Source organism: Pogona vitticeps, chromosome 4 (genome assembly GCF_051106095.1).
Source record: "Pogona vitticeps strain Pit_001003342236 chromosome 4, PviZW2.1, whole genome shotgun sequence".
Lineage (NCBI taxonomy): Eukaryota > Metazoa > Chordata > Lepidosauria > Squamata > Agamidae > Pogona > Pogona vitticeps.
Window position 1 is genome coordinate 117,937,810 of NC_135786.1, and position 14,830 is coordinate 117,952,639.

Sequence of the window (14,830 nt, forward strand, 5' to 3'; positions counted from 1 at the left end):
TCTGTTGCTTGGCTGACACTTGTAAAGAAAGCAGGTTTGTGTTATTACTAAATCAATCTCTTGCTGGATATCTAAGGAACAACGAAGGTAAAGGTTCCCCTTGACATTTAGTCCAGTCGTGTCTGACTCTAGGGGGCGGTGCTCATCCCCGTCTCCAAGCCATAGAGCCAGCGTTTGTCCATAGACAGTTTCTGTGGTCACGTGGCCAGCGTGACTAGACACGGAACACCATTATCTTCCCACCGTGGTGGTACCTATTTATTTACTCGCATTTACATGCTTTCGAACTGCTAGGTTGGCAGGAGCTGGGACAAGCCACGGGAGCTCACTCCATCGCGTGGATTCGATCTTATGGCTGCTGGTCTTCTGACCTTGCAGCACAGAGGCTTCTGTGGTTTAACCCGCAGTGCCACCATGTCCCAAGGAACAATAAGGCAAGGGTAAATAATCTAGGACAGCAGAATACACATGAGCAAGTAAAACGTTTTAAAATGAAAAAAAGATTCATAATGATTTTGTGAAATTAGCCCTAATTTAAGGTGTGCAATAGAGGTATATCAGCGTATGCATAACAAAGAAGTGTCATAGAAATATGTAAGTGAGAAACTAGTACAACAGAAAGATATTGCAATGTTCCTTGAACCTGTTTAATATTTTTTGGTTGTTTGTTTTCGGCTTTTAATAGATTGGTGTTTGTCACTTAGGATTAAACATTCTGTGACTCAGTGTAAACTCTGAAGGCATACTTTCAGTGTTTCAATGTTTAATTTTGTGTTCACAGAGATTACGAACATGACTTGGATTGTGAACTCCAGTTACATGGAGTATATTGTTGAAAACTAGCATTTTAATTAATGATAGTGAGAGTATCTAATTTGGTTTAGTTGGAGTCATAAAACTGAAGCCGCCACATTTTCATTTTATCAGTGTCAAATGAATTTTATCCAGAACTTTGTTAGTATAAAAATTCATACAGCTAGGTCAATGTTCTAACACAGTGTGGTAGCAATAAAAGTGCCTTCTTTCAGAGACAGTCTGTACGTTTATTAATCTGATGGCATTCATAGCACTGAGTTCTGAAATTTTATGTCACTGTGAATTAATGCATTTTGAAGCAAAAATCTAAGTTAGTTATTTTTATCAATACTAACTTTAAAAACAACAACAAAACCTAATGCTATTTTATTAAAAAGATGATTTTATAAGTTAAGCATAAAAACAAAAAGTACACTTTGATTTTGGGGACTGGGAGGGACATTAGGATGCATGTAAAAATATTTAAGAAACTTATCTTTGAAAAATATACCACAAAAAATTGAATGGCTTGACATTTGCTCTAAGAAATCTCCATCCCTAGCCCAAAACAAGATAAAAGAGAAAATGTATGAAACATATGCTGAAATCGTCACAATCTTCTGTTCTCCACTAAGAATTATCATCTTCTATCAAACTTTTGACATGGATGTATTACATTTGAACTTGGATTAAATTTTTCCTGAAAGTCACTAAAATAGCTTACTCTTTACTGTTTTTGAAAATTAGCCGAAAGCTATAGAAGGATTTGTGTGTAAATCATCTCTCAACGTGCATATGAGCTAATTAATGTAACCATTTTGGGTGTGATCCCTTCACAGCAATGTTCAGCTTCCTTTAGATTTTGATATGATTAATTTGTCTTTGTCAATGTTACAAGTCTATCAAAGCAAGCCTCATTTAGGAAAGCAGTAAAAACACACTAAAGGAGAATGTAGTGTACTAAACTCCAGATAGACAACGGAGACTTGTCAGAAAAACCCACTGGATATGTCAAAATATAATGAAATCACCATATAAAAATAAACCTGACAGTGTGTCTTTAGCAACTTTACATCTTCAAGATGGCAGTTTGCATCTTTCTACTTATAAAAGCACAAAGAACAATTCTGGTAAGCTTGTAATGCATCTATCCTAGTGTGTTTTCTCTTTTTACTAAAAAAGCAAGATTCCACAGGGTTTCTTTCCACAAAATAGTGTTTTTTTTTCCTTCAGAAACTTTGAAAAGAAAAACACAGTGATTTTTAAAAAATGGAAAACAAGTTGTGCAAATTATGTACAGTAATACTTCTGGTAAGGAAACACAAGTGTAAAGTAAAAGTGACTCAGAACAAGACACCAGCTCTCTTTACAACATCATTATAAGACCAGAACAGACATTCCTCAATCATATAGGAGGGAAAGTATGCAAATCATCCTCTTTTAGTCTTACCCACTGTGCTCCTGCTTGTATATTACATTACTGTTTTCCCTGATTTTCCAGGAGCTGTACTTCACGAGCACTAGCCTCACAGTTAATGCTTATTATCTGTTTTTCATGCCCAGTATGGAAGAAGGAAATGAAACTTACAATTCCAAATGAAAAATATAAACACTTGCTTGTGTGTCTATAAGAATGGCAATATGCATTGAGACAAATAAATTTCAACAGCAAGTAGAACCAAAGAAGAACTTTACAATATGTACCTATAGTGAATTTTGGGAAGTGAGTGTGTGTATTGAAAACATGTTGAGTGAGACAAAAACCTTCACCAACACTTCCTGGAGCTGAATTTACAAAATCCTGCAGATGAGGGAAATGAGAACCAAATGCTCCAAGAAAAGGGAGAAAGGATGTTTAAATATTCAAGTGTGTCCCTAAAAGGAATAAAAATCCCCATACAGTACCAAATTCTGCAACATCAGTGCTTTGTGAAAAGATAAGAAAATTGCATATGTTACAGTTCTTACATCTAAACCTAAACAAATGATCTAATTGAACTAATTACATGAACAAAACAAAAGTTCGTACAGACTGAGGGATACTAGTACAATCTACACATTTTTTAATAACACATATGTTACATCCTTGCAAACTTTCATCCTGACACAACTCAGAAAATATTCTGAGTTTATGTCTTTTTCACACAAAAAATGCAAAAAATGATGGGCTTTTAAACCAAAAACTACAATGTTAAATGCAAACCAACTATAAGCAAACCAACTACACACAGAGAGAGAGACACACACAGACAGACACGCATGCGCACAGACAGACAGACAGACAGACACACTGGTTTTTCATATTGGTTTCCCTTTCATTTTTTAAGGCATTAGTTTCCACAGATCAGTCCAGAGAATTTTAAGCAACACTACATGGCAGTTCATGATGCATTTCCATCCCCTAACCTCTTAGTGCTTTTCTGTTTGTTTGTTCAGTAGGTCAGAGATTTTGAAATTCTGTTTATCATCTTTGTTCTGGCACAAAGTAAGATGGTGTGCTTTTATCGGGACCTTCTTCTTCCAACTATGAGACAGACAATATTCTGAACTGTCATCTTGGTTCAGGTTCTGAAGAAGCTTGTCACTCAAAAGTCATCAAGTTGGCAGGGACCTAAAAAGACATACAATATTTTAAAAAGGCAAATCAATGTCTAAGCTGTGGCCTGATTCTGATACAGCAAGGAATAGAGCTACCAGAAGTTTAGAATTGAAGCAGATGGTTCTGATTGCCTTCCGATGTGCAAACAAGGAACATACTAGATTCAGCTTGAACCATTTTTAGATAGCTCATTTTCATTCCTAAACATTTTTTGTCTCATTTGCCAAAGGGATTTATTTTAACTAGTAGATCTAACTATGGAGGATAGAAAGGGGCAGCGTGCCCCCTTATCCCCTGATATTTCATTCCTATATTTGATTATTCCTGAAGAATGCCTGATCTCACTGAAAAATAAGTTGGGTATAAGCAACCTCAACAAATTAATTGTTTAAATATTGGCTAAAATCCTGTTTGTGTAAGTTCTGCAGAGTAAGACTGATGGCATCATTGAGTCAGGTCAATTTTTTAAAAATTAATCATTTCATCCTCTCATTCTGATGTCCCTATGGGTCTGGAATAATCTGTTTGGAAGTCTTTCATTACTGACAATTGCTGCTCTCTCTCATTCCAGAAACTTGGGACCTACAGGGATCTTCAAATGAAAGGGGGAAATATTTAATTTTAACATAATCAGCCTTAATGTTGACATAATCAGCCTCATGCTGTAGAATCTACACAAACCATGTGGAGCAGAAATGGAACACCTCCTGTCAAAATTTTCTTGCCTTCCACTTGAAATGGAACCCTACTCTTTAACTATTTTTTCAACCAGTCAGGATAACAGCAGATCAATCAATAAATCAAACAAACAAAAAACAGGAGGTGTAATAACTACATTTTTGTCATGGTTATAACATGCTAGATTTAGCATGGATAAGTGATTTATTGGGATGATCAGACTTTAAGGCAAAGGAATTGCAATGGCTTCTAGAAGTATCTTGGACATCTTTGGTTGCATCTTACAGAACAGTTTAAAACAACAGAATACATATATAATAAAATCACAAAATCATATAATTAAATTCAATTATATAATTAAAATTCAATTAAAATTAAAACTCTTCAAGATCACTTAATTTAAACATTAATAATAATTATCTTAAAACAGTAACTGGGACACCATCAGAAATCTTATAACTGAAGCCTTTTAACTGCTGAAGGCCTACTTAAATAAAAATATCTTCACTTTCTTCTGGAAGGAGAACAGGGAGGGTAAAACCTAGTGGTTATTTTTCAACACTTGTACTTGTGTTAGGGCTTATGTTCCAACCTACCATCTTGCTAAGAAGTAAACTCATTTACCTTTCTGAGATATATTAATTTCCTGAAGTACTGGCAAGAAGTGTGGGCAATGGCTGCAGAATGCTTCAGCAAGCACGTGCAGCCAGACTTCATGAAAATTTTCCTATGTAAAATAAGTGTCTTTAAAGTTCTGTATCAAATGACAGGATGGCACAAATTCAAATTATGAAAAGCTTGCAGCATTTGAAAAATAACTCTAGGAGCACACAAAAATGGTAAGAAAATGCAGTGGGGATATGAAGTTCTTTAAAAACAGAAATTAGAACTTCACTCATCCAACCATTTTCAAATTTAGCACACAATAAAACCCATATTGTCTATAATCAATCTGCTAAATACAGTCCAGATTCAAGAACCTGTTCAGATGTAACTATCCCTCCTTTCAGCAATGGCCTATGGAATGCTATTTTGATTCATCACACAACACTAGAAGTGCCTCTTAATAACTGGAGTTTACCTAGAAGAAAAAAAAGATGGGAAATCTAAATGGGATTTCTAAAACAGTAGGCTATGCAGTTGAATCAGGTTCAGTAACATGAGAGCTATACAAGTTTGAAACAACATATTTCACTGAAATGTGAGAGTTAGTTTTACAAGGTAACACAAATGAAAAAGTGTTTGTGTTATGGTGTAGGAATTGTGAATTATTTGCTGAAATAAATACATACAACATTGAAACGAGAGAATCCTATTTAATACAGTGGACCCTTGACTTACAGACGGCTTGACTTACAGACTTTTTGAGTTACAGACGTCTCTGGCTGCAAAATTTAGATTTGACTTGCAGACTGAGATTTGACTTACAGACCAGAAAAAAATCAAAATGGAACAAAAACAGCCTGTTACGGGATTAATTGGTTTTCAATGCACTGTAGCTCAATGGAGACTTGACCTACAGACTTTTTTACCTGCAGCCACCGTTCCAATACGGATTAATTCTGTAAGTCAAGGGTCCACTGTACTGCCTGGACTGTATTTTCCCTGCCTTCCCTGAACCTTTCTTGACCTAAGAAAAAAATAAACAAAATATCCCCCTCTAGTGGTTGAAGAAGGAATAGCAGCTTCCCATTAATTTCTATGGACGGAAAAGAGCAGATACGGATCAAATGGTTTTCAATGCATTCCTATGGGAAATGCAGATTTGACTTGAGAACTTTTTGACTTGAGAACTGCCTTCCAATACGGATTAAGTTCTCAAGTCAAGACCCCACTGTATGTCTTTGAAAGTACTAATTTACTGGTGGAATATTAAAGTTCTTTATTTTACAATTTTGCTAAAGGCTACAACCAGGTCTTTAATCTACTTTTCTTCATTCCAGCCAATGGTAGTTAGTTATTTCATGTCTTATATGTGAAAACTGTACAAATTTGTTTCATGTGGCACTTTTGGCATTTTGTATTCAATTTTATCTCATAGGAAATAAACACAAAGTGGGAATTAATTTTTTTTCATATACTAACACTATAATCATAAGTAGCTTATTGAAAGGATAATTTTACCTTATGAAGGGATTAAAATCTATTAGGGATATTTATATTAATTAGACAATATGTTATTTAATATAAATCTATTCATTTTTCTAAAAAATAATAATCAAACATTATCACTGCTAAATTATGAGCCAAAATAGTTAATGATTCTTGTTCTCTTACCTGTTGTCTGTGGCTTTGGCAGGCAGCCCTTAGATGCTTGAACCACAACATTGCATTCATTCTGTTACCAGCCTGAAACTTGTACGAGTTCCCTAAATAACAGAAGGACGAACACCTTCTCTTATTCATCATTAAAAAGTGTACAGGCACTCTTCATTTAATGAGCTACTTGTGCTACAACCACTCAGACTTACAACCAGTTTTCCTTTCTTAGTCTTTGTTTCATTCTGCCACAAACCAGGCAAGACCAATGTCAGAGCTTAAAGCAGCCAGGAGCAATGTGGTAGCTTTTATTTTTTATTTTTTCACCAAGCCAGCAGCAATGCAACTGCTGCTGCTCTTCTGGCTAGCTCCTGCCTGATTCTGCCTTTAAGCTCCTCACTTAATGACCAATTTGCTTAACAACCAAGTTGTAAGAACGAACTCGGTCATTAAGTGAGGAGTGCATGTATATTATTTTAAGATCAACTATTTTTGCGACATAAATATATATAAGAATGAAATAAGACATATAAAGTGTTAATGTATGATAACAGCAGCAAACAACATAAAGCCACTTCTTTTTCTCTGCATGTAATGAACAATGCAAATGTAAAATATATCATAAACACAAGACAAACATTACTGGACACAGAACTTAAGCTTAATACTAATACAGTCATGTGGAAAAGGAAGTACTCCGCCTTTGAATTCTATGGTTTTGTGTATAAGGACATAATAAAAATTATCTGGTCCTTAGCAGGTCTCAAAATAAGATAAATACAATCTCAGATAAACAACAGTACATGACATATTACACTATGTCCCAATTTATTTAACAAAAATAATGCCAAAATGGAAAAGATGTGGGAAAAATTAAGCACACTCTTACTTCTTCCATAGGAATTAAGAGGCTAAGTAGCAGACAAGTACTGCTAACCAATTGCCCTTGAGCAATCAGCAAGTGTGACCACCTCTATAAATGCCACAGTTCAAGTGAGCATTAACACAATGCCAAGGAAGAAACACATCAGCAATGATCATAGAGAAGCAATTGTTGCTGCCCATCAATCTGGAAATTTCCAAACAATTTAAAGTCCATCATTGTACAGTGAGGAAGATTATTCACAGGTGGAAAAGTGTAAAACAACAGGACAGTTGCCAATATTTTTGGAAGTGAACATCCAAGCAGATTCACCCCAAGGTCTGACCATAGAAACTGCAAACTTCACAGGCCTCAGTTGACATGTTAAGTGTCATGACAGTAGTGCTCATGAAAGTACAGTTAGAAAAAGACTGGACAAGTATGGTTGGTTTGGAAAAGTTGCCAGGAGAAACCATCTTGCCTTGAAAAAGAACTTGGCAGCACAGCTTAGGTTTGCAAAGTTGCATCTGGACAAACCACAAGACCTCTGGAACAATGTCCTTTGGACACATTAAACCCAGGTGGAGATGTGGCCATAATGCATAGTGCCACATTTGGCGAAAACCAAACACAGTACATCAGCACAAACACCTTGCAAGAACTGTCAAGCATGGTGGTGGTGGGGTGATGATATGGGCATGTTTTGCAGCCACGGGATCTGGGCACCTTGCAGTCATTGAGCCCACCATGAATTCTTGTGTATACCAAAGTATTCTAGAGGCATATATGAGGCAATCTGTCTGACAGCTCAAGTTTGGCTGACATTGGACAATTATCCCAAGCGCACCAGCAAATCTACGACAGAATGGCTGAAAAAGAAAAGAAACAAATCAAGGTATTGCAATGACCCAAAGTCCAGACCTCAAGCTAACTAAAAATGTGTGGCAGGACCTTACGAGAGCTGTGCATAAACAAATGCCTGCAAACTTCAATGAACTGAAGCAACATTGTAAAGAAGAGAGGGCCAACATTGCTCCACAACAATGTGAGGGACTGATAAATTGAACAGAAAATGATTACTTCCAAGTTATTCCTGTGCAGGGTGTTCTACAAGCTATTGAATCACAAGGTATGCTTAGTTTTTCATACATGGCTTCTCCATTTTGGCTTTATTTTTATTAAATAAATAACGACATGGTGTAATATGTGTTGCTCATCTGAAGTTTTATTTACCTAATTTTCAGCTCTGCCAAGGACTTGATGATTTTTATTATGTGATACATAAAATCATAGAATTCAAAGAGGGTGTACTTTCTTTTTCACATGACTGCATATATCATAAGAATCATGACTTGCAACATAAGAGGCCCCAAATGGTTATTTTCAGTACACTGTATTTGTTTCACAAACTGGGTATTACAAGTGCAACATGTGACCCATCCGCTGCAAACAACCTCATTTTTATAATCCCAATCCCTACTGTATGTGAACTGATCTTTGTATATCATTGCAAACTTGCAATTACAGACTAAATTATTTTCATGTAAGGAAATGATCCCACCTAATTAAGAAAGATATTATTTGGAGTACAGGATATCTATAAGTAGTGTATATCTATAAATTAACACTGGTCAATAGAATCCTGAAAATGCTCAGTCTCAAAGGGCAAAGCTAACTGTTGAGTAGGGAAGACTCTCTCAAAATTCTTTATCTTCCTTGCAAATGGTCTTGGAGTTCTGAGTCAGTAAAATACCATTCCACACCAGGCAAGTTCTGTACATTTGTATTTTCACTGCATGGGGCTAAGGACTTGCTATTAAAGATGGAGACCATTATTATCAGCATGGTGGCAAAGAAACTTTAGCCCACACACCACTTGCAGTTCGCACTTCCCTTACAACCTGCCAATAACAAGGGGAAATGGAAATAGATTACTGTTTTTAAAGAATGCAATTGCTAAATTATTTTAAAAACTCCTGAACAGGCACATAAGCACCTATTAAAAGTTTCAACACTAAACTTTTTTCAACTACATACTATCTTGAAAAAATGGTTCAAGTAAAATATTTCAAAGTATAATTTTAAAAAAGCTACTCCAATAGCTTCTGGAAAACAATCTGGAAAAGTCACATAAGTATTTGGGAACAGATCAGAATTAATTTGTTTCATATGGCTGTTTCTATTTTTACAATATTTGTAAGTCATCCTAAAAATCCTCTTGGACTATTAGTTCATATTTTTCAGAAAACAAAGTGACAAGAGTCACTTTCTCCTCAAAAGACTTCTGAGTGGCCAATGAGTGATTTCCCCCCCAGCAATGTAGATTTCACTTGTACAACCAAGTAGCAGAAAAGAGTCTATAATGCACAGATAAGGATGTCCTCAGCCTCAGCCAGCACAATTAATAGCAAAAAATGTGTTCTCTTTTCCTGCTCCATGATAAGAAATTGAGCCTAGATGTTACCAACCTTTCTCAGAATCTGTGAGCAAGAAGAAATCTGGATGATCTGAATCATCAGCCATCATAACCATCCAACCCACTACTGACACATTCTTAGCTGGTGTAGATTTGAACTGCCAGGAAACAAGACCACCAAAACACTAAGTTAAAAGACAGCACAAGAACTCAGCAGGAGCTACACTAGTAGCTGTAAAATGTATCAAAAGTGGCACTCATTTTATTTGCTATATACTGTTACAATAGAAAGAAATGAAAAATAAATAAATAGGGATACTCTTGTATATAAAGATAGAGTTATTCTGGAACAACTGTGGCTAAGATTCCTAGTTGGCTGTCGCTGGCAGTTCTTTGTGCAGAGTTCCACTCAAGTTCTACTAGAGTGTATATATGTCACCAACTTTCTCTTCTCCCTGCATTATAGCTGCATGAGAATACAGTGATGTCATTGTGCAGCAAAGCAAATCAACATTCTACAAGGCAATTCTAAAAATGGGAACACCCCAAAATAATTATAACTTTGAAACTGGGCTTTTGTTCAAATTGGCACAGGTGCAGCAGACAGACATCTCTGCCTAATGTGAAGATAGAAAGGTTACTTACCTGTAACTCTGGTTCTTCAAGTGTCATCTGTGAGTTCAAACTATAGGGTTTAATCTGTGCTTGCTCAGAGGTTTCTGGAATATTCTAGAGCTTTATCATGCATCTGCCAAGACTGCCCCCCTAGTACATGTGGTCCTCCCATCCTGGTGATTACCTCAGTTTCTAAGAACAGCCTGCCACTGTACTAAAAAAGAGACAGACGTGACAGACAGAGGGGAGGATGGGTGGGAAGTGTGAATTCACAAATGACCACTTGAAAAACCAGACTTACAGGTAAGTATTTATTTATTTATTTATTTATTTATTTATTTATTTATTTATTTATTTATTTATTTATTTATTTATTTATTTATTTATTTATTTATTTATTTATTTATTTATTTATTTATTTATTTATTTATTTATTTATTTATTTATTTATTTATTTATTTGATTTATACCCCGCCTATCTGGCCCACCGGACCACTCTAGGTGGCTTCCAATAAAAAAATCAGATAATAAAAACATAGACAAATACATAATAATCAAACAGCAACAACAGTAAAATAAAGAAGGAAAAGTAAGAGAGAAATCAAGAATTGGCTGAAGGGAAGGCCTGGATAAATAACCATGTTTTTAGTTTTAACCTCTGTTACGGTAGCTTGGAAGCCACCTGTCCGTCATTGCTGTAGAGGCATGTCATCTGCCAATAGCGTCACAGAAGGTGGGACATAAGGGGTGGAGCCAATGTATATAAGGGGAGTGAATGGGTGTGAGTGCTTCAGATAGGGACCAGATAGGGACTGGTTAGGGACCGGTTAGGGTGTTAGGGTTTGTTCCTATTGTGAAGAACTGTGCTATATAGTGAGGGTCTGTGAGAGAGTGTGTGAGTGAGTGGTACTTTATTATAGTGATTGCCTTATTATTTGAGTTATTAAAGTGATTTACCATTCCTTTTGTTATAACCAATAAACACAAGTTTTTATTTTCAAAATCATTTATTAGTCTGAAGAGTCATTTGAGGGAATGGTTGGTGGCAGCGTGAATAGAGTGAGTGTGTGAGAGTGACGTGGCACCTCCTTTGTGACGTGTGAGGAGGCTGTCACAATAAAACTGGTGGCAGCGGTGGGATACGAGTTGTCCAGTAAAGACTTGGCCAAAGTGACCAGAGCAAAGGTTTCAGTTAAGGGCACCTGAAGTGGAAAGCATGGGTTACCTTCTAGGATTTGGCTCACGGTAAGCAAATCTAGTAGAGGCATGCTATAACTTCAGTGTGTAAACTGAGAGTGTCCTTGTCCAGCTCTGTGGTGTCCATTTTGTGAGGGAGAGTGACCCAAGGCAAAGGCTGTGGTGGTTTGGTCAGCGTGTCCAGAGTTTAGGGAAACTCTGAGGGGACATAGCGAAGACCAAAGGCAGCTAAAAGCTGAGGGATCTCCATTTAAACAGCAAAACCTAGGTGTGGATAGAGCTGTATTAAATTTAGAGTGGTGCCAAAGGCAAAATAATAAAATATCCTTAGTTTGGCAAGGGGCCCAGTGTAAAAGGGCAGAAGCCAAAGGATCTTAGTTACTGTTACTAGCTGTGTGCTGGTGAACACTGCAACTAATTATCACAGACCATAGCACAGAAAGAAAAAAAGTCACTTTAAACAGAGGCCTGGAAAATAGAGAGAAAAGCCTTTTATGTGAATAAAATGCCCTTAACCCGTAGTAGAAAAACTGAACTTGAACCAAGATCTGCTGAGATGGCAGCTAGTTCAGATGAAGAATTTAATGGGGAAGAGGAAAGATTTTCCTCAGCGCAAAAGGAAGAGTCCTCTGGAAGAGATTTATCAGATCTCAGGAAATTGGAATTAATACAAGCACACAAATTCAGAATGAGGCAATTAGAACTGGAGAAGGAGGAAAGATCAGAGAGAGAGAGAATGTCTTTTGAAATTAGGAGATTGGGACTAATGAACCAGAACAATAACAACAATAACCGAAATTCCAACTCTGAAGAAAGGCAGTTGTCAAAATCAGATTTAAAGAAATTCCCTTCTTATAAACAGGGAAACTGTCCCGAAGCATTTTTAACTCTTTTTGAAAGGGCATGTGCAGATTTCTCTGTCAGAGAGTCAGAGAAAATGATAATTTTAAGATCTCAAATTAGTGGGTGTCTGGCTGAAGTCTACGCTGACATGCCAATCAATATGATTAAAAATTATTCAGAATTTAAAAAGATGGTGTTTGCTAGGCTTGGCATAAATGCAGCACAGCTGAGACAGAAATTCAGAACACTATCAAAGAAACCAGATGAATCTTGCACACAGCTTGGTGCCAATGTAGTTAAGTGTTTAGATAAGTGGTTAGCGCAAGTGGGTGTGCAGACAATTCAACAATTTAAAAATAGTATAGGGTTGGAACAGTTCTATTCTCTTACATGGTGAAATTAAATACATGGTGAAAGACAAACGACCGTCAGATGTTAAATAGGCAGCTGAGATTGCAGATTTCATTTCCCAAATTAGAAAGCCTATGTATTCTGAGGGAAAAAAGATGAGGAAAACATGGGAGGACAACACTAGATATTTCAAAGGGCAAGCTAAGAGCCAGCAGAAATTGGGCGGCCATTTTGTTGGAAAACCTTCAGAACAGGGCCAAGCCAAGAGCCAGATTTTGGAGGGAAAAGATAAAGTGGCTGGGAAAAGCTCATGGAGCGACCGAATTTGCTTCCGCTGCCATGAGAAGGGCCATATTGCTTCCCAATGTCATAAAACAAAAGAAAATAAAGAAATTTTACCTCAGAAAATGAATTTAAACAAGGCCAAATCTGTTTACTGTATTCAGAATGATCAGATAGCTTCCCCTAGAGAGGAGCCTGTTGTCATGGAAACGCCAGCAGAGAGCTCTACAATGGATACTTTTAGTGGAGAGGTCTCAAGTTATGACGATAATCTTCCTATTGCTGAAATAAGACACTGTCTATATATAAAAACTGATTCCCAATTATTTGAATCAGCTGGTGATAATATAGGAATATTTGAAAACAACTATTTAGCTTTAAGAGACACGTGCTCACAAGTTACCCTTTGTCACCCTGATATTATACCTCAGAGGCACATTATTCCTCTTGAACATATGACAATCAAAGGGATTGGGAAAGAAGTGGTAGTTTTGCCTGTAGCAGAAGTTTTAATTTGTTATCGAGGATGGCAAGGAAATTGGTGCGTTGGAATTTCCTCACAAATACCTGCAGCAGTACTTATAGGGACAGACCTCTCAAAACATTTTAAGAGTGCATTAGTAATTACTCGATCACATCAAGAACAAACTGAGGCAGCTGACAACGTTACTGACTGCCAAGAGGGAGATGAAAATATACCCCAAGCTGAGGCATTTTCACTAGAAATACCACAGAAAAATATATTTTCCCAAGTGCAGCAAGCGGATCCCACTTTAAAATGTTGTTTTGATAAAGTGGCTAGCAGAGAATTATCCCCTGAATCCCCTGAACGATTCCTTATCAAACATGGTTTGCTGTACAGAGAAACACTGATGAATATTTCTAAAGGGGGTCATGAGATTAGAAGCTGTAACAGACAAATATCGCTCAATGATTTTAGAAAGGGGACATTCAGACATATTTGCTGCACATTTAGGTATAAATAAGACCAAACAGAGAATAACTCAGAACTGTTATTGGCCAGAAATAGGAAAACAAATTAGAAATTTCTGTCAGAGATGTGATGTGTGCCAAAAACAGGGTCATAACCGTGACAGGACTAAAGCTAAGCTATGCCCTTTACCAGTTATCTCCACACCTTTTAAATGTATTGGAGTAGACATTATTGGACCATTACCTAAAGTTACGAAAAGGGGAAACAGGTTTATTCTTACCATTATTGATCATGCCACAAGGTACCCTGAAGCCATTCCTTTGAGAAGCATTGAGACCCATACTGTAGCTGATGAGTATATGAGTAGGATGGGTTTTCCTTCAGAGATTATAACAGACTTAGGAACATCATTTACATCCAAACTGATGAAGAGATTGTGGCAGATTTGTGGTGTTAAACATTTAGAAACTTCTCCCTATCTTCCTCAAAGTAATGGGTTAACAGAGAAATTCAATGGGACCCTTATGAGAATGATTAAAGCATATTTAGCTGAGAACCCTAATAACTAGGACTAGAAATTACAATTACTTTTAGATGCCTACAGATCAGTCCCACAAGAGAGTACCAGGTTCAGCCCTTTTGAATTACTACTTGGGAGAAAAGTGAGAGGTCCACTTGATCTAATTGGGAACAGGTTGTAGAGGAAGATCCTCAAAATGTAGTCACCTATATAGACTCATTAATGAACAGCATCAAAAGAAATCTAGAATTGGCTGCTGAAAACTTAAAAGCACAAAAAGTCAAACAGAAAGTTTGGTAAGATAGAAAGTCTCGAGAAAGACAGTTTAACCCTGGAGATGAGGTACTGATGTTGAGACCCATCAAGGGAAATAAGCTACAATTAAATTGGGACGGACCTTACAGGGTCATTTACAAAATGAGTGACCTTAATTACATTATCGAAGGAGGTGAACACCTAGGCAGGAGGGTGGTTCATGT

The 14,830-nt window shown here is 36.8% G+C and overlaps 2 protein-coding genes across 18 annotated transcripts in view; both read right to left on the reverse strand.

Moving 5' to 3' along the window:
* The window catches only part of LOC140707034 (uncharacterized), a 46,673-nt gene that overhangs the window by 25,470 nt on the left and 6,373 nt on the right, over window positions 1–14,830 (reverse strand). The gene's annotated exons all lie outside the window — the stretch shown is intronic.
* The window catches only part of RALGPS2 (Ral GEF with PH domain and SH3 binding motif 2), a 368,517-nt gene continuing 354,854 nt past the window's right edge, over window positions 1,168–14,830 (reverse strand). For 9 of the 17 annotated variants that reach the window (XM_078392373.1, XM_072999585.2, XM_078392378.1 and 6 more), the window contains 4 exons: window positions 9,662–9,767; window positions 6,350–6,441; window positions 4,697–4,799; window positions 2,634–3,406 (listed from right to left, as the gene is read on the reverse strand). In XM_078392373.1, the coding sequence (XP_078248499.1) occupies window positions 3,381–3,406; window positions 4,697–4,799; window positions 6,350–6,441; window positions 9,662–9,767 (327 nt within the window). In that variant the 3' untranslated portion in view covers window positions 2,634–3,380. Of the gene's footprint in view, window positions 3,407–4,696; window positions 4,800–6,349; window positions 6,442–9,661; window positions 9,768–14,830 lie in introns of all 17 variants that reach the window. The other 8 variants (XM_078392375.1, XM_078392380.1, XM_078392381.1 and 5 more) reach the window with 2 other exon arrangements.